The sequence below is a fragment of the Leptonychotes weddellii genome, chromosome 7, assembly GCF_054177405.1.
Source record: "Leptonychotes weddellii isolate Sample4059 chromosome 7, ASM5417740v2, whole genome shotgun sequence".
In the NCBI taxonomy this organism is placed as follows: domain Eukaryota; kingdom Metazoa; phylum Chordata; class Mammalia; order Carnivora; family Phocidae; genus Leptonychotes; species Leptonychotes weddellii.
Window position 1 is genome coordinate 74,611,629 of NC_138375.1, and position 18,359 is coordinate 74,629,987.

At 37.5% G+C, this 18,359-nt stretch overlaps 1 protein-coding gene across 16 annotated transcripts in view; it reads left to right on the forward strand.

Annotated features, from left to right (window-relative positions):
* Positions 1-18,359, forward strand: part of MCTP1 (multiple C2 and transmembrane domain containing 1) — a 494,794-nt gene that overhangs the window by 209,054 nt on the left and 267,381 nt on the right. For all 16 annotated transcript variants that reach the window (XM_081826561.1, XM_081826545.1, XM_081826553.1 and 13 more), the window contains exon 2: positions 15,028-15,142. In XM_081826561.1, the coding sequence (XP_081682687.1) occupies positions 15,028-15,142 (115 nt within the window). The remainder of the gene's footprint in view (positions 1-15,027; positions 15,143-18,359) is intronic.

Genomic DNA, 18,359 nt, shown 5'->3' on the forward strand with positions numbered 1-18,359 from the left:
AAAAACACTTGTTAAAATTTTTATTAGAAGCAGAGTCATTTCAGGAAACATACATGCACACACACACACAACTGCTTGCCAAGGGGAATAGTATATATTTCTGTAATAAATCAAAGTTTCCCTACACTAAATACCTATTACTGAGAGACATTTGACCATTTTGGATTTTCAACTTAGTGCTAAGCTCTGAGGAAGTTTTAAAAAATCAAAGTGACAGCCAGCATCATTATCTACTCATATGGTATCACTCAAGTTTCGGCAGTTTAGAAGATGTCTTTTTTGCAATTAGTACTGAGGACACCTAAGCTGTTACTCACTTTGTTCTAGCAATGTCTTTGGAACACTTAAAGAATATCAGTTAATTGAATAATTCAAACTAAGCATTTATTTTCATTGCATTTACTTCACTGCTACAGTCAACTCTTGATTTCTAGGATTTACTATTTATTTATAGCGGATCCTGCTTTAATGTTTATTAATCCAATAGATTTTATTTATGTATGGAAAACCCTCATAAAATACCTTTCTCTATGACAGACTATGTGCCAAGTAAATAAAATTAACAGTCCTGTGGTAACATTTCAGAATTTGAAATCTCACAAACAAGTGTAAAAGCATATTGCAAAAGGAAATAGAAATGTATTTTTGATTTCTTGTCTTTCTTATTATTCATACCTCTGCTCATAGCCTTCTCACCCACTGTAAGAATAATTGCAAATATACTTTCATCACAAAATCATGCTCAGATCAGAGCATTTTTATTCATGGATGAAGGATTCTGAAAATCTGTGAAAATTGAGAAATGTCCATATTTATCCCTGACAAATGATTTCCTGCAACTGCTCAGACTTTGCTTCCTTTGTGAATGTGTCTTAAAATCTCAACTAGATACAATCTATCTTTCATACCATTTAGTTTATGTCCTTATCTGTAATCACACTATCTTCTTAAGAGTACAAAGGCAGGGTCTAAATATTACATTTTTAGCACAAGATACTGTTTCACACATATTATTTTATTTAATTTTCACAACAACTCTGTCAGGTAGGTGCTATTTTTATCCTAATTTTGTAAGGTAAGAACCTAAGCTATTGGATGATGGAAATTAAAAGGAAAAAAAAAATCTGACTAGAATCTGCTCTCGTTCCCTTTGAAAGTGAGTAGGAAATTTGGAATTAACAGTCATACTACAAAATTATTTTGATTAAACATAATTAATATATAACTGTATCCTTTACGCCATCATTCTGTTTTCCCTGTGAAATGTGGGAAGGAAAGGGATGGTGAGGCAGGTTAGATTAATTTATCACTAATGCCTTCTGGGAAGTATATCATTATACTTACTAAGCAAAAACCAAATTAGAATAGTTGCCCCCTACCAAGGACTATCTTGGGGTTATTTACACAAAAGAATTAGCTGTATAAAAACTTTTTAAAACTTTTCACTTTAGAGTATTTTTAGATGTACAGAAAAGTTATGAAGATGATTCCCATATATCTCACCCTTGATTTCCCCTGATGCTTGCGTATTACATTAATTACTATGGTACATTTGTCCTAGCAGATGAACTGGTTTTGATACATTAATATTAACTAAAGTCTAAACTTTATTCAGACCCTTAGTTTTCACTGAGGGTCCATTTCCTGTTCCAGGATCTCATCCAGGATACCACATTTCACTTATAATATTTTCATGTATCCTTAGGCTCCTCATGGCTGTGACCATTTTTCAGACTTTCCCCGTTTTTGATGACCTTGATAGTTTTGAGTTGTACTGGTCAGATATTTTATAGAATATCCTTCAGTTTGGGTTTGTCTGGTGTCTTCCTCATGGTTAGGCAGAGGTTATATGTTTTGGGAAGACCACAGAGGTAAAGTGCCATTCTCATCACAGACTACAAGGGAACATGCTGTCAGCATGACTTCTCTGCATTAATTTTAACCTTGATCCCCTGGCTGAGGTAGTGTTCATCAGGTATCTCCTTCCTCTCCTCTTTGGAAGCCACTCTATGCAGCCCACATTTAAGAGCTGGGGTGTTATGCTCAAACTCCTTGAGGAGCAGTATCTACGTAAATTATTTTGAATTCTTTTGTACCACAGATTTGTCTATTCTCCCCATTTCTTTCTGTCTTTTTTTTTAAAGATTTTGTTTATTTAGGAGAGAGAGAGAGAGAGAGAGCACAAGTTGGGGGAGGGGCAGGGGGAGAGGGAGAAGCAGACTCCCTGCTGAGCAGGGATCTGGAGGCAGGAGTTGATCCCAGGACCCAAGGATCATGACCTGAGCCAAAGGCAGATGCTTAATCCACTGAGCCACCCAGGTGCCCCTCCCCATTTATTTCTTTATTCAATTATTTATTCAAATCATTTGTTTATATCAGTATGGAATTGTGGATATTTATTTTAAACTTTGCATTATAATCCAGTACTGCATTATTTATTTTGTTGCTTGAAAACTCTTAATAACTTCTTCTGCCAGCGTTTGCAAAGAGGGAAAATAATGAAATAAAATCACAGTAATCACTGAGGGCCCCTTTGTGCCAGAATCCACTGAAGTTCCATGTTTGTGCTTTGGTCTTACCTGTGAGGAACGCCTTGCTATTTGCACAGCTGAGCGTAGGAGATCCTGCTTCAACCACACTGGGGCACCTGCAGCCATGAGATTGTTTAAAAGTGATAAAATATACATGAGTTTCATCTTAACTGTAAATGGGAGTGGCGCATAGATGTGCTTTACCTCATGTGAAGGCATTTATTAAATCAAAGCAAGTTTATAGAACTCCATTCCGTAGTATCCTTAATACTGTTATCAAAGGGTAGAAAGAGCAGAAATCAGTATTATTTTTAAGTCTTTGAATTATTAGATCAATAATACTATACATTTGTAGGAAAATTTGAAAACTTTTGAAAAGCAGGAGGAAAGTAAAATTGCCTTTCATATCATTTTCCACAGGAATAACCCCAATTAACATGTCATATTTCCTTCCTGGATCTTTCTCAATGCATAGATATATTTAACCTAATTAATATCATTCTGTATGCATGTTTTTTGTCATACTTTCCCCCTCACAGCTTTTTCCTAAGCATTTGCCCATACGATTAAAAATGTTCCATAAGAATCATTTTAAATGACTCCATGAACAGAAGAAACTAGAGTCTGAGAGCAGAAGGGAAGTTATGGAGGTTTGGCCTGTGCAGTAGATAAAACATGGACTGGAATGGTGGAAAAGGTTGACCAAAGAAACATTTTTAAGAGGTGATAGGATTTCATGATTGTCCCCTGCAGGTCCAGGAGTAATAAGTGCAGGTTTTCTAGCTTAGGTGGCTAGGCATTCCATAATGATGCCTCAAACCCAAGGAAAAGAAGTAGGTTGGAGGAGGAGAGGACTTCTCATTTATTGCCATGAAACACCTTGTCTTGTTTTTCCATGGTGGCATTTAAACTTTACATGCAAAACTGTTTCGATGGTAGTCTTTGAAAGCAAAGACTATAATCAAACATCTGTGTTCTCCATAACATTAATTCTGCTCTGGGCATCCAGTAGGGGATTAAATAAATAGTAGGTGAGGGAAGAGGGGCGGGGAGGGAGGGGATGAGTGAGGGAGGGAAATGCTGAGTGAGGATGAGACCAACTTTGGGCGTTTGGGGGAGTGTGTGGTTAAAGATTAATTACTAAAATTTGTTAATTTCCCATTCAAAAAAAGTACCATCTCCATGCTTTTCTCCCAAGAAAACTAAGTGTTGAAATAAAGAAAGTAGAGTTCATGTTGCCTAGAGGTTTTTATTATTCTTTGGAAAGACTCCTATATAATTTTACTATAAGGATTGATAGGCTATTCCCACAAAATTGATACCTGATAGGAATACTAAAATATCACTCTGGTTTTTTGGTGTTTTCTGGAGTTAACTTTGAGAGAAATAATAGAGTTCTCAAAAAGAAACCCAAATAAAAAATGCTTGTGAGCCACAGAAAAAAAAGTAAAAACTGTAGGATGGTCCCAAAAGAAGTAGAGATATGCTTTTAAGTCTATAGGAAGTTTTATTCATCCCATAAAAGCTATGAGGCAATGGATCCCTGCACTACCAGTTTTATAGATATGAACAGATAGAAACACTGCAAGTATTTTCTCAAATGTTTAGCATCAAGCATAACATCTATTACACAAGCTGCTGTCTCTCAGTTTGCTGGAATCTCAGAAATTCAAGTCCTCTGAAACAAAATGTTTTCCTGTGCACATTGCTCAAATTCTGGAAATCATAGAGCTGGTCTAATTTATTAAAACATTTATTGGCAAAAGTATTCATGGCAAGGAAGATAAAATCACTAAACAATTTGTTTATTGATGCCTTTTTCTTTTTTTTAAAGGATTTTTAAATTTTATTTTATTTATTTGTCAGACAGAGGGAGAGAGAGAAGGAGATGATCAAGCTGAGCAAGGAGCCTGAGGTGGGGCATGAATCCAGGACCCTGGGATCATGACCTGAGCCGAAGGCAGACGCTTAACTGAGTGAGCCACCCAGGCATCCCATGATACCTTTTTCTGACAAATCTTTTCTTCTCGGAGCTGGTTTTTTTGCTGGTAGCTCCACACTTTAATGCAGCTTGATTTTCTTTGGGGAGGAAAGAGTATGCTTGGGAACTCACCAAAAGACGAAAGTTCAGAAGAGTTAACACAAATAAAATCTACCATGCTCTCAGGTTTGACAAATATTTCGATGAAATAATAACGATAACGGTCATCCAGTAATAGCACTGAAAGCAGAAGAGTCACCCTAAGCCTGATGTACTTTTTTTTAACCTTTTATTATTTATTTGAGAGAGAGAGAAAAAAAACATGAGTGATGGAGGGGCAGAGGGAGAAGCAGGCTCCCTGCTGAGCAGGGAGCCCACTGTGGGACTCAATCCCAGGACCCTGGGATCATCACCTGAGCTGAAGGCAGATGCTTAACCAACTGAGCCATCCAGGCGCCCTTAAGCATTATATACTTTGTAATCGCTGATTAGCCATCAGTTAACACTAAGCAGTAGTATATACACAATATATATTATAATTTTTAAAAAGCAGGAAGAACCCTGCTTTGCTTTTGTAAATCACTTGATTCTTGACAAATACTGTAAATTACATTATTTCCTTTCATTTTCACAAGCTTCTTTTTTTAAAGAAGAAAATGAGGCCCCTAGAGGCCCAAAACCTTTTCCTCTGCCTCAGAGCAGAGTTAATAGTATAATTAGGCCTGTGTACAGGTCTTTGTGTTTTCACTCCTGTAATCTTCCCTCTGTTTTATAATAGTTCTCCTCACCTCCTGCCCCCAAATAACTACTTACAGTTAAATAATTTCTTACATTTAACAAAGCACTTTTACATATTTTATCCCATCATCGAAACAGTCCTTTGTAAGGTATATACTGCTCCATGTTAAAGAGAAAACAAAGGTGCAGAGGGGATAAGAATCTGGGGCTCAAGTTAAATAGAAGACCTCACACCCGTCCCTCATCATCAAAGTCTGCATCTGGTTAACAGAAAGGCTGGTTACAGGATCTGATTCCAAAAAGGAGTGGTCCATGTATATAAAGATTGAGAAAAGAGAATTTTGTTTGCTTTCCTTTGGCTTATTTTATATGCTGTATGTATGGGTGGAAAAAGTTATCTGCAATAATGAAGTGATGCTCCACAGAAGTCAATTTAGCAGACAAGTCAAGGGTGAGTAATCAGTGTTGTGGGAGTCCCAGAAAAGACATTCCGGGAGTACTGAGTTTTGTACTGTTTTCAGTAGTGGTTAAATATTGCCATTTTGTGGGCCTGAGTATTTATAGGCCCATTTCGTTTGACTTGGACTATTGCAAAATCAAAATTCCAGAATTCAACCCAGGGTTGTAGTTCAGTTCTAAAACGAACAGTCGTAAAGCTTTGATGCGACCAGATGATCAGCAGAAAGAAGCTTAGTGTATCTTTCTAGTTAACCCATGGCTAACTTGTTAAGTACTATAACATGCATCGTTCTTTCTCTGAGACAGTTTTCTTAATGCCTGGTTTTGCCTATAATTATTAAAAGCACTCCCTTTGACTCTCGGTTTCGATGATAAATTATATGATTACCTTAACCATAAGACTTTTCCCCCAGTTCTTGCTGCAAATATTAATAAAAACATGACGTTATCCTCACTTTGTAATTGCAGAGCATTGACCTTATTTGGCCCGTGGGTGGAGAGCTAGCATCTCAGGGGCATCAGTTCAAATCAGTTAACACTGCACAGTATGGGGAAGGAAGAAATTGAGGCATGGGGTGATTTCTGTCTATCTGCAGCCTCTCTGTGCAGCTCACTTCCTCCTGTATTACTGCATTCTGAGTGTCCATGGATTTCCCATGCTACCTGACTGCTTTCCTATTTCTGTGCTCGTTCTTGTTGCTCTTCTCTTTTCTTTTTCTTTTTTTTTTTTTAAAGATTTTATTTATTTATTTGACAGAGAGAGACAAAACGAGAGAAGGAACACAAGCAGGGGGAGTGGGAGAGGGAGAAGCAGGCTCCCCACCGAGCAGGGAGCCCGATGCAGGGCTTGATCCCAGGACCCCGGGACCATGACCGGAGCCGAAGGCAGACGCTTAATGACTAAGCCACCCAGCTGCCCTGCTCTTCTCTTTTCTTGATCTATTGTGTTGTAAGAGCCAAGGGCTTCTTTCACCTGTCTCGTGCAAAGCCAAGGAGACCATAGCCATACAAGAGCACAGAGCCCGGAGCAGCTGGCCCTTAAGTCCCAGAGCCACTCCAGGACTTCAACAGTAGTAACTCATAGATACTCACTCCCCTTTTTTAAAAAAAAAATATTTAAATTTGATTAGCCAACATAGAATACATCGTTAGTTTCAGGAGTAGCGTTCAATAATTTTTCAGTTGCGTATAACCCCCAGTGCTCATCACATCATGTGATATTCACTCTCCTGCCCAGCCATTGTCATACTTGACTTTGGTTAGTTGGTCTGTTTATATGTCCTGCTACAAGGTGGCATTCTACTTTCTACTGTATGTACTTTTTCTGCCCTGTACTTCTGCTTAGTTATAGCACCACCTTCTTGGTGTGGAATTATACACGGGTTATCATGGCCTCTCCAGTCACTCTGTCATGACCCTTGGGTTTTAGCAGCCACTTTTAACTTTCTCTTCTCTTCAAACTTGGTACAAACAACCTTTGCCTAATAACTCCTATGTTACAACCTATCATTGACTAGCCTGGCATTGTCTGCCCTTAGCTAAGAGAACCAGCTACAGATCTAATCGGCTAGGAACAAGAGGCAAGGAAGTTAAGTTCACATCAAGCATAAGCTGCTCTTTCAAGGTGGGCTGTGGATTAGTCAGACACTGTGACTGACATACCTGGTAGGGCATGTCCATTGGTTGCCATGGATTTCCCCATTGTGTGGTTTCAATTTCTAAAATCATTTAATCCACTGACCTCCAACTAATCATAATGTTGCCATGGTAAGTGAATCAGGGAGCTTCACTGAACTGAGAATACCTCAGGGGCTTTTGAGTTCTGTTTTTGAGAATTCAGTTTTTAAAATTTTTGATTTCCATATGACGGAGATTTCCACTGTGCAAATATCTTCAATGTCATAGAAACTAGGAGAGATGACTAAGTAGAAAATGGTAATGACTAAGTAGAAATCCTCAATGATGCCTCTTGATATCCTTGACAAGGTTGTTAAATTTGCAAAGTTGAAAATGTAAAAGCTTTCATGAAGTTCTAACTTTAAGTGGATTTTGTTGAGAGAAAGTTAGAGCTGCACGGAGCATGGCCTGAGTGTATGAAATACATACTGAAAAACCGAGCCAATCTGCCATCCACTGCGCATGGCAGTTCTAGGAGCATTCAAGAAAATCTCCTAGAATGCAGACATTCTTCTCCTTCCTTGTACACTGCTACAGTATCTCCACTTCCTATTGATAATGATCAACCACCCCAGCTGTCAGAGTAACCCCACTTTTTTGCCTCTAATGAAAATCTCAAAAAATCAAGGTGGCACTCTCAAGTTTCAATCCATCAGCACCATTATATCTTCTGGTGGAAGCTTTCTTACCTGGGTAAAAAGGCCTCCTAAGCAGCAGAGCTCCAAGTAAGAGGGACCCTCAGATTGATTCCCCCATGTATTTTGCAAGTGTTTCATGATATACATTTTAAAAGTCTGGAAATTCTTTGTAGATAAGCCTTCTCAAAGACTTGCTTTTATAATTAGCACAATGGGCCAGGTTAGGCTGCATATTGAAATCATCTAGGACCTGTAAGAGAAAATACTGCTGCCTGGGTCCCACCCGCAGAGTTTCCAGGTGCCCAGCCAAAGCCTTCAAGGTTGAGAACCACTAATCTGTTTAAATGAGGGAAAGAAGGGTTGGGAAATTTGACATTATCATTGATGGTAACTGCCCGGCTTCAAGCGAGCCAGGAACATGGAGGAAGGGCTTCTGCAAAGATAGTGGCTGGGTGGAGTAGAAGACATGGGTGCTCTGGACATAATCCCTCCAAATGCTTCCTTTCAAATTCTCAGAGACCCTCTCTTCCACATTCTTTTTCTGACTTTCCCATAAGTGACCTGATAAAGTTCTGACTTTTACTCAAAATGTACAACTTCAAATATTGCATCTACTTTTGGCCTTATCAGTCCCAAAACTTGGACTGTTGTCACAGAAACCTCCCTAATCCTCTACCTGTGGCTAGAAACCTGAATTTCAGACTTTGAGCTAGGCATTTATTTTACATTCCCACCAAAGGTGTACAAGGATTCCTCTTCTCCATATTCTCACCAGCATTTGTTATCTTTTATTTTTTTTAATAATAGCCATCCTAAAAGGCATGATGTGAAATCTCATTGTGGTTTTGATTAGCTTTTCCTGATAGTGATGTTGAGCGCCATTTCATATATTTGTTGGCCATTTGTATGTCTTCTTTGGAGAAACGTCTATTCAGGTCTTTGCCCAATTCTTAATCAAACTAGTTTGTGTGTTTTTTTTGCTATCGAGTTGTATGAGTTCCTCATGTACTCTGGATATTAATCCCTTATTGGGCATATGGTTTATAAATATTTTTCCCATTCCATAGGTTATCTTCATTTTGCTGATTGCTTCTTTTGCTCCGCAGAAGCTTTTTTTTTTTTTTAATTTTTTTTTATTTATTTATTCATGAAAGTCAGAGAGAGAGAGGCAGAGGCAGAGGGAGAGAAGCAGGCTCCCCGCCTAGCAGGGAGCCCGATGCGGGACTCGATCCCAGGACCCTGGGATCATGACCTGAGCTGAAGGCAGACGCTTAACCATCTGAGCCACCCAGGCGCCCCGTCCGCAGAAGCTTTTTAATTTGATGTAGTCCCACTGGTCTATTTCTGCTTTTGTTGCCTGTGCTTTGGTGTCATATCCAAAAACTCATTGCCAAGACCAATATTGAGGGGCTTTTTTCCATGTTTTTTTCTGGGAGTTTTACAGCTTCAGATCTTGTAATTAAGTCTTTAATCCATTTTGAGCTGATTTTCACATATGGTGTAAGATAAGGGTTAATTTCATTCTTTTGCGTGTGGATATCCAGTTTTAACAACACCATGTACTAAAGTGGCTATCCTTTCCCCACTTTCTGTTCTTGGTGCCTTTACAGAAGATTAGTTGACGTTGGGTTTCTTCTCTGATGTATGGGTTTCTTTCTGGGCCTTTTATTTTGTTCCATTGGTTTATATATCTGGTTTTTTGCCAGTACTATACTATTTTGATCACTGTAGAAAGTGTCATGCCTCCAGATTTGTTCTTTCTCAAGGTTGTGTTGGTTATTTGGGGTCTTTTGTGGTTCCACATGACCCAGCAATCGCACTTCTGGAGATTTGTGCGAAGGAATTTAAGTCAAGATTGCGAAGGGATACCTGCATTCCCATGTGTATTGTAGTATTCATAATAGCCAAGATATGGAAATGACCTAAATGCCCATTGATGGATGAATGGATAAAGGAAAATTTATTGTATGTATACAATAGAATAACATTCCATGTTTTAAAAAAAAAAAAAAGAAGGAAAATCTTCCATTTGTGACAACATGAATAGACTTGAAGAACATTATGCTAAGTGAAATAAGCCAAACATAGAAAGACAAATACTGTATGATCTCACTTACATGTAGAATCTAAAATAGTCAAACTTATAGAAGCAGAGAATGGTGATTGCCAGGGGCAAGGGAGAGGGGAAAATGAGGTGATAATGGTCAAAGGGTACAAAGTTTCACTTACGCAGGATGAATACATTCTGGAGATCTGCTGTAGAGCACAATGCCTCTGGCTAACAATACTGTGTCATATATTTATAATTCTCTAAGAGGGTAGATCTCTTAGTAAGTATTCTGACCACAAACAAACAAATGATAATAAAACTAAAGGAGGTGGGAGGAAACTCTGGGAGGTGCTGGATATGTTGGCAGCCTTGATGGCAGTGATGGTTACACAGATGTATCTTATCCCCAAACTCACCCAATTGTATATTATGTATGTATAGCTTTTTACACATCAGTCATACCTCAATAAAGTAGTTTAAACAGAGCAACTAAGTGTGGAGCATGACAGTTTGGGGAGAAGAAGGATCTATTTGAAGTTCCCATAATAGTCACTAAATAAGTGTTAAATTTGAAAAAAAAAATATGTTTAAAATGCCAAAGCTTGTTTTAGAGCTGTATATGTACCTAGCACTTCAGATATCTCTTTCCTAATACATGTTAACATTTGGGGACTTAATAAACATTTTTAGAAAGATACTTTACAATAAAAAAATGTATTTCTAGTATCTCCCTATAATTAGCCTACCAGTTTTCTTCTGGGAGCCACTTCAGTGAGCCTGAGGAGAGATGACTCTCTAGATCTTCTTAAGTTCTTGACATCCTTCTTTTAGAGAGTTGGAGGTCTCCCTGGAAGTTTTCCCTGTGGTGGCTTGGAGCTTGCTTCTCCTCTCACACTGCTGGCACCACCCTTCTCCCAGAGGCTCAGCTCAGACTTCTGTGTGACTCATCCATCCATTGCCCTATCTCCCACATCTTGTCAGATGACAAATTTAGTTGATTGAATCTCCTCGATATCTCTCAAATTCACTTTTTATTTCCATTACCACTGACCAGATCCGACCCTTGTGACTTAAACTTGACTTTATAAAACCTTTAAAAAGGGGCGCCTGGGTGGCTCAGTCGTTAAGCGTCTGCCTTCGGCTCAGGTCATGATCTCAGGGTCCTGGGATCAAGCCCCGCATCGGGCTCCCTGCTCAGCGGGGAGCCTGCTTCTCCCTCTCCCACTCCCCCTGCTTGTGTTCCTGCTCTCGCTATGTCTCTCTCTGTCAAATAAATAAATTAAAAAAAAAATCTTAAAAAAAAAAAACTTTAAAAAACTTCTATATCCACAGGATTTCTCTTCTGTCTTCTATCCTGTGGAAAGAAAAGGCCTGGTTTTGATTATTTCTGAAATCTAAGCACTTAGGCCAGAGCAGATAGGCAATAAGTGTTTGTTAAACAAGGCTTGGTTATTACTGCTTCTCTCTTCAAAACCTGGGATGGTTTCATGTTGCCCATGGGTTGAAACTCTCCTCAGCCTGGTGTCACAGTACACGAGTCTTCCTTTCTACCTCATTTCTCACACTATCCAGTGATGCCCCCTCTGGTCCATCCTCCCTTCTTCCAAATCTTCACTTGTCAAACTCCTACCCATATTTTCACACCCTGATCCATTGACCTCTCTCTGAGGTCACCTCAGATTCTTCTCACATTATAATTGGTCTTTCTTTCCTGTTCTCTCAATGACTTAATAACTCCACTGCGGCAGTCTGTCTTTAATTACAGCTCTTGAGTGGACAGGGTTTCATTATAAGTGCCAATTCTGACTAATTGGTAATGGCAGCCTATAGCACTATATATTAGAAAAAGATTCTAAGGGTACACTTATGTTCCTCATGACAAAAGGTGCCAAAACAGAAAAAGAGAGGAAACAAACCACCTATGAAACCCAACTTTGTCATTTATCCCCATGTCTGTGTCTGTTCAGCTAGATCATGTGTCCTTAAAGACGTCAAAAAAAAAAAAAAAAGACATTTTTCTCTTTTCATTGCCTGTCATGATTTGTTTTCAGTTTGATTCTCTAACACTCTATTCCCTGATTTTAAAAGTTTACAATCTAAAATGACAAATATGACATTTGAGATAGAATGTGATAATGAACAAGAAAGATATAAGTGCTAATGAAATGACCCTTGAAGACTGGGAAGGAAGACACGGAGAACAAGAGGAGGAGGGCAGGTATTTATTCAAAGCAAAGGAAATCAGTATCTTGGAGAGAGATCTACATTCCCAAGTTCATTATAACGTTGTTCACAATAGCCAAGATAAAAAACAACCTAAATGCTTATCATTGGATGAATGGATAAAGAAAATGTGATACACACACACACACACACACACACACACAGAGGAATATTATTCAGGCTTTAAAAAGCCAGTAAATATAAATCCAGTGAAGTTATCTCTTAACCAAGTATTAAATTCTAAAACAACGAAAGTAAAAAACCTAATATAGGTAAAATTATCTTTGAAAATTCCTTCCTTGCCCATATAGTATAATATACATTTTAAAATATTATACCAGATACCCTATAAATTATTAACTCTAAACTTCAAGAGGCACTGCATAGAACAATGAAAACTACAAAATATGCGGCCATCTGAACATTCAAACTTTTCTGCCTTTAAAATACCTATCAAAATACTAGAGAGGATGCAGAGTGGGTAGAATATGTCTCCTTCCCTATAGATTTTATTACATTTCTTAGAAAGTGGTAAGTCTATCTATAGTAAGTATTTATTAATGGGCTTGTTTATTTTGAAATAATGTATATACAAGAACCTAACAAAAGGCTTGGAACATACTTCGAGCTTTAACAAATGCTTTCTGGATTTGAATTTAAATTTTCTTATTTTAGACCCACATACAAACTGTTTTTCAAGAAGTTGAAATAAAAGTGCAAATCCTCGTAGTGGCAAGTACCGAAACCAGCTCACGTGTTCATCAATAGAGAAATAATTGAAGAAATTATGATTACGGTACCCCACACTGTGGAAAATGATGTACCTTGAAAAAAAAATAGAGCCATATGTATTGATTAGCAAAGTGCCCGTGACATTTTTAAGTTAAATAAATTGTGAAATAATAGGCAAAATATAGTATTATCCTTTTAAAAGACAAAAACTGAAAACTCAACCAAAGAAAAATAAACCTATATGTATCTGTGTTTGTACAAGCCCTTCAAAATGTGGAAGGATATACCCTAAATCGTTAGAATTGGTAACGCCAAGGAGGTGGGAAAAGCCGATGTTTGAGAGAAGAGCAAGACAATCATCTCACCTTTGTTGCTCTCTTGTCCAAGGCCGGATCCAAATTAGGGGTAATAGGAATTAAAAGAAAAAGAAGAAGATAGCAGGAGGGGAAGAATGAAGGGAGGGAAATCATTTGAGTGAAGCTATATATGGCCCCCACACAAACCATGAGAGGCGATGGATTCTGAAAAACAAACTGAGCGTTCTAGAGGGGAGAGGGGTGGGAGGATGGGTTGGCCTGGTGATGGGTATTGAGGAGGGCACGTTCTGCATGGAGCATTGGGTGTTATGCACAAGCAATGAATCATGGAACACTACATCAAAAACTAATGATGTAATGTATGGTGATTAACATAACAATAAAAATTTTAAAAAAAAGACAATTGGGAGATGGAATGGTGGTGGAAAGGGAGTGGACGGGATTTGGCAACTTTGTGCATGTGGTGGAGAGGGAAATGAGGAAGTCAAGGGGAGCTCATTGATTTCTAGCCTGAGCCACTGTGGGAACCACGTTGGAACAGGGGTACCATGAAAAGAAGTGGAATCTTTCTTATTGTTACCAGAGGAGAGATGAGGAGTTTGGGTTATCTGTCAAAGTTGTGCTCCTTCTTATTTTAAATGATAATTGCTCCTATAGGAAAGCTGCTTTCTTGCTCTTGAAGCATGGGGGGGAAAGAGCTGCTTTATAATTGTATTTCATATGAACTGTAGAATTAGAAGAGCCAGACCAGCATCTAAATTTTTACCTTATCCATGCATATGATTCCAAAACAAAAGAATATTTCTTTTTGAATTGGAAGAAAAATTATAGGAATTTAAAATCATTTCAATATGTAAAGAAAAGTCAGTTTTCCTGTTGTATTCAAAGTGGCATAAAGTATAAAATGTGACCTATACAATTTTTATTGTTTCTTTTGTGTTGTTTTAATATAGCTATTCCCCTTGCAAGTGTTTATTTAACTTAATGCCTGTAAATTAATAGTATATTGTTACTAAAGATATCCTATAGGGATAGTCTTGCAAAAATGTTTAGTTCTAGAAATAGCTTGTGCACTTTTATTCTACAGAAAGCAGCATTAGAAATTTAGTCCCACTGAGTATTTATTTCTTGCAAATACTGTCAAAATACTGGGTAAATTTATTTCTGTATAATTACATCATATTTTATGCTGGGATTGAAATAGAAATGTGTAATCTATCAGCATGACCCTTTTGCATAGATAAATGAGTCAACACAGTTACCTGAATAAATCACTTTAATTGTCAGCTCACTTGTATGGAAATAAACTGTTCTTGCATACCTTTATTCTCCATTCATCACTGATTGTATTTTTACTTCAGACACTATTCCTATGTAGTCTTCCTTATAGTTGAATTATGTGGGGCTATCCATGGGGAATGTTTTTCATATTATATTTGTTATCTTGAATCTGAGTTAAAACAAGAATTCCTATAAGTGCCATGTTTTTATTTTGAGTCTAAAGAACTTCATGAATTTAAAAACCTTCAGAGAACTGGGTGATTATGGCATGGTCCACGCACAAGATGATTCCTTTTATTGACTACTTCTTCCAGTTTGAGTGAAGCTATATATGGCCCCCACTAGAGGAAATAGGAAAGAGATAATAAATTTAATATTTTGTATATTTCTTGTTTTTCAGAAAATAAATACTGCTGGAACCAGTAATGCAGATGTCCCCTTGGCTGATCCCGGAATGTACCAATTGGACATTACATTAAGAAGGGGTCAAAGTTTAGCTGCCCGAGATCGAGGAGGTAAGAACATAAGAACACAACCACCTAGAAACTTATTTTATGTGTTTTTGACAAATTTTGTTTTCTTTACGGTTGCTTAAGTGTAAAAAAAAAAAAATCACCTTTAGTATTATAATTTTTAGAAGGTTGGGTTCAGCAATATGGTTTGAAGCTTTATTTACTCCTGTGATCACAGAGAAAGAGGTTATGATGCAAATTCAAAAACTCTGAACTGGTCCTGACCCAAACAGTATGGTCCCTACTAAACTGCTGACATATTAGACTCTGCCTTATATATTATCAGTGACATAATTGGTTAGTAGATGAGGCACATATTTGGAGCCATTTCAGAAGTAACCATTTGGCAGACCTGAAGTTCTTGTTGCTGCATAGATTTGCACAGTTGAATCTGCTAACATTGCAGAATCCAGGACAGACATTTCGCCAAAACTTTGGAGATTCCCACCAGTGATTTTTCTGAGGCTTGGTTGGACCTGGCAGTAGTCTCATGGTAGGTCTTTGTAGTCCATGATGAAAGAAGAGACAAGGAAAACACTCTCTAGTTTCTGGTTTCCAAATCTCAAGGCAGTCTCCTGGTGAACTAGCCTGGGCTACATTAGGGATTCCTTGAACCCACATGAGAGGCAGCCCTGGGGATGGACGCTAGGTAGACTGTGGAGCATCCTGTTCACAGTTCAAAATACTAGCTATTCAGAATGTGGAGACCTGAGGGGCCTGACAACCCACAATTCCACTTCCATAGGAAGCTGAATTTGAGTGTAACTCCTCCAACAAGGAAGTGGGGAGAGCCCCTAAGCCTCTAACAAGTGTCAGACAACCTGAAAAATGCTTCTGACATCATGCAGTCTTATTTACCTGCTCCCACCCTATTTGACATCCACATTTAGGGTTTGGAAGGAGCCAAATTAGGACTACAGTTTATAATTCTATCTCTTGTCTCTACAAAAATAAAATGGAAAAAATAATTTAGTATAATAGTGGGTTTTTAAAGACTAGAAACTGTACAACTAATAGATTTAATTTTTTAGTAAAAACTAGTGAATGAAGGTATGATTAGAAATGTAGAATTTTAACACACTTAATTTTCAAAATTAGCCATCTGGTTAAGTAGTCAAGGACAAGTTTTTATTGAACTGAACTGCTTGTCTCAAAAGCAGTTACAATTAGATTAGAGAAAGAAAATAATGCTGTTAATACAGTATTATTTGGTTGTATATATGTATACTACATTTTTTAGTTTGAGGAGTACTCTTAATTACATTCTGTTGCATCATTTGATTTAGAACAGAATTGAATCAGCCATCAGGAGATCAAAATTTTAGTCCTAGATATGCCCTCCCAACAATATTAAATACATATGCACATAATTATTTAATACAACATTGTTTGTAATTATAAAATGCCTATACATAGGCGAGGTGGTTAAATAAAATATGGTACATCCACATGATGAAATATTGTGCAGCTATAAAATAAAGAATAAGGAAAATCTCTAGGAATTGTTATGAAAAGAGTTACAGGGGGGTGCCTGGGTAGCTCAGTCAATTAAGCATCTGACTCTTTATTTCGGCTCAGGTCATGATCTCAGGGTCGTGGGATTGAGCCCCTCATCAAGCTCCTCACTCAGCAGGAAGTCTGCTTGAGATTGTCTCTCTCCTTCTCCCTCTGCAACACCCCCCCAAATAAATAAACAAATCTTTAAAAAGAAAAAAGGTAAGAGTTACAGGATATTATTGACAAGGCAAAGTACAAAAGATTATTGACAGTATAGAATGTAAGAAAGGGGGAGTATAAGAAATTCTGCATTATATGTTCATTTATTCAAAAAGAAATATTGGAAGTAAAATCCAGAAACTAATGAGATTAATAACATACATAATATAGGTAAGAACAGGTGTCAAGAATGAGTGATGGGAATGGGGTAAAAAGGATGAGGAAGTGATTTTTCTCTGAGTAAAACTTGTATAGTTCTAACCCTTTGGTTATGGCAATATTTCAGAACCAAGCTAACTAAATAAATAAGTAAATAATGATTAGGATGTAGGAGGAACCCAAAATTAACGGTAACTATAACCATACCTTAGGGGGATGAGGAATAAAACAACTAAACTAAGTGATCATATGAAACAATATTTGGATTATACACCATAAAACTCAAGACAAAAAAGCACTATACTTGATGTACTCTAGAGCATGACTACCAATTCTGAAACTACTTAATGTGTATACTGGGACTGAACAAATAAGTAAATATATTGTAGATAATGAGAGCCAGTTTTTCCATTGTTGGAGAAAGAAGTTACAAAAATAGAACAAGGAAAAGCTGCAAAGAACCTTCTGGTTTTAGAGGGGCATCAGTATGAACTAATGGTTTTTAATACATATACAGATAGACCGAAATTATAATACATAGAGGTGTGTGTGTGTGCGTGTATGTGTTTCCTACATCTGTCTGCTGAGAGGGCCTAGAAACAATTGCAAATGTGTAATGACAGAGTAGCAATCGACACAGGTTGGGCCCAGAGTTTGGTTTCTAAATACAATTTTCCCAAGAAAAGTAAGCGGTGCTCCTGGAGAAATGGTTGATTACAGATCTGGGCCAGGGGAAGTGCAAGCGGAGCCTGGAATATTTTGCAGTCCCAGAAAGTAAGGAAGTAATAAAAAATCAATGGCATGATTTCAAAACAACATAGAAGCCAACTTAAAAGAGCTCCCAGGAATCAAAACTTGGACAGTTTCAGCAACAAAATAAATGATGATAATAATGAATTCTAATCTATTGAATAATATGAGTTCATGCTGGTAAGTAAATAACTGAATAAAATAAATAAGTGGGAGAGAAGGTGCAGCTTTTCCTAATGGTAGAATTCCAATGAACAAATGTAGAAAGGAAAATAAGAATAGAAAACCACCTTTTAACAAACAACACAGTAACATTTTTCAGGCAAAAATCATCAATTGATGCTAAAATTACATGTGCAAAATTATGATGAGAAATGGGATATTTGCATCATTTCAAAGTATTTCCTAACAATATACATATGAATTACAGAGGAGGAAATAGTAACTTTACAATGGAGAGACTTGGAAGATACCACCTTACCCAAATGTAATGAGAGACAGATATCATGGACCTCCTGATATGATGCACTGAGAAAGGCACATCATTTCTCTGACATTCTCGTCAAAAAATGCATAGAGTCAGTGTGATCATGAG